Genomic DNA, 1,267 nt, shown 5'->3' on the forward strand with positions numbered 1-1,267 from the left:
GACCTCCAGGAGTACTCAGAGACTGTCACTGCCTACATCACCAAGTGTATTGATGATGTAACAGTCACAAAGACCATCACTGTCCGGGCCAACCAGAAAGGAGCGAGGTGAGCCACCCGGCCGGGTGGTGCAGTGACAACAATCTCTGTCTAAATGTGGAGAAGACGAAGGAGATTGTTGTTGACTTCAGGAGAGTGCGCACTCAGCATGCTCCTCTGTCCGTCAATCCAAGGGTCTGAGAGTAACGCAATTTCAATTCTCTGTGTGTATGTGCTGTACATGTGGAAGAATTGACAATAAAGCAGACTTGACTTGACTTGACTTGTTAAATTTCTTTTGGTAAAGCCAGAACAGCATGAACAATAGGTTGTGCCAGTACCCGCTCCATCCTATAGGTGGCAGTGATGAATGATGACAGTATAGCAGCTGTCATTTACAAGGCAGAGAACTAGAAGTGCGAGTCGATGAGGGTGTTATTGACATTTCCCGGGAGCCCTATAAACGTTTTTAACAGTGCTTTGGCAATATTGTCGGTAGCTTCAAATGCATGTTTTCAGCCAGACAGTTGAAAACACTGAACCGCCAGATTACTGTGCACTTCGGTTGATTTTGTGGAAGTGGCTGTAAGTACACTTTCGGCTTTTCTGGGTTGGGACAAGACAGCATACGAGGTCATTGATCGCAACAACTCGTTTTTCAGAACAGTTAGACTGTTTTCAGTTATTGCTACCATTTGCTGTTATTTCATGTATGTGGGTATTACGCTGATTTTTTTTTTTTTTTTCTTTTCTTTTTTAATAATGTACTTTGAGAGGGGTACACATTTGTCCACTGTAGTCCAGCATGTTTTTAGGGTTGTAATGAAAACAAATGGCAACTAGCAAAGCATATGTCCGTTATAACAATTAATTTACAACATGTATTACGAACTTGTAAAATAACATGCTATAATAATTTACTATCTCTCCCTGAAAATATTGCTGATTGTATCCGTATCTGAACCATACACAACCCCCAACCACACATGCACGTACACACGTCCTTTTTGTGAACGTGCAGTTTACCACATGTCCATTTTGCTCTAATTCCACAAAATATAGACAGTGGAGATAAAAATAAGTCTTAGAAGTATGCACAATATTATTATTATTTTTATCAGTTTTATTTTTGTAATATTTATATACATAGGAAGATATTCTTGTTAAAACGATCTTATTTTTTATTTTATATATATATATATATATATATATATATATATATTTATATA

At 38.0% G+C, this 1,267-nt stretch overlaps 1 protein-coding gene across 1 annotated transcript in view; it reads left to right on the top strand.

Annotated features, from left to right (window-relative positions):
* The first annotated feature begins 800 nt into the window (after positions 1-800).
* The window catches only part of LOC107677866 (phosphorylase b kinase gamma catalytic chain, liver/testis isoform-like), a 3,825-nt gene continuing 3,358 nt past the window's right edge, over positions 801-1,267 (top strand). Inside the window, exon 1 of the mRNA XM_016472927.1 lies at positions 801-816. Coding sequence (XP_016328413.1) covers positions 801-816 — 16 coding nt within the window. The remainder of the gene's footprint in view (positions 817-1,267) is intronic.

The sequence above is a fragment of the Sinocyclocheilus anshuiensis genome, unplaced genomic scaffold (assembly GCF_001515605.1).
Source record: "Sinocyclocheilus anshuiensis isolate Anshui unplaced genomic scaffold, SAMN03320099.WGS_v1.1 scaffold1302, whole genome shotgun sequence".
Lineage (NCBI taxonomy): Eukaryota > Metazoa > Chordata > Actinopteri > Cypriniformes > Cyprinidae > Sinocyclocheilus > Sinocyclocheilus anshuiensis.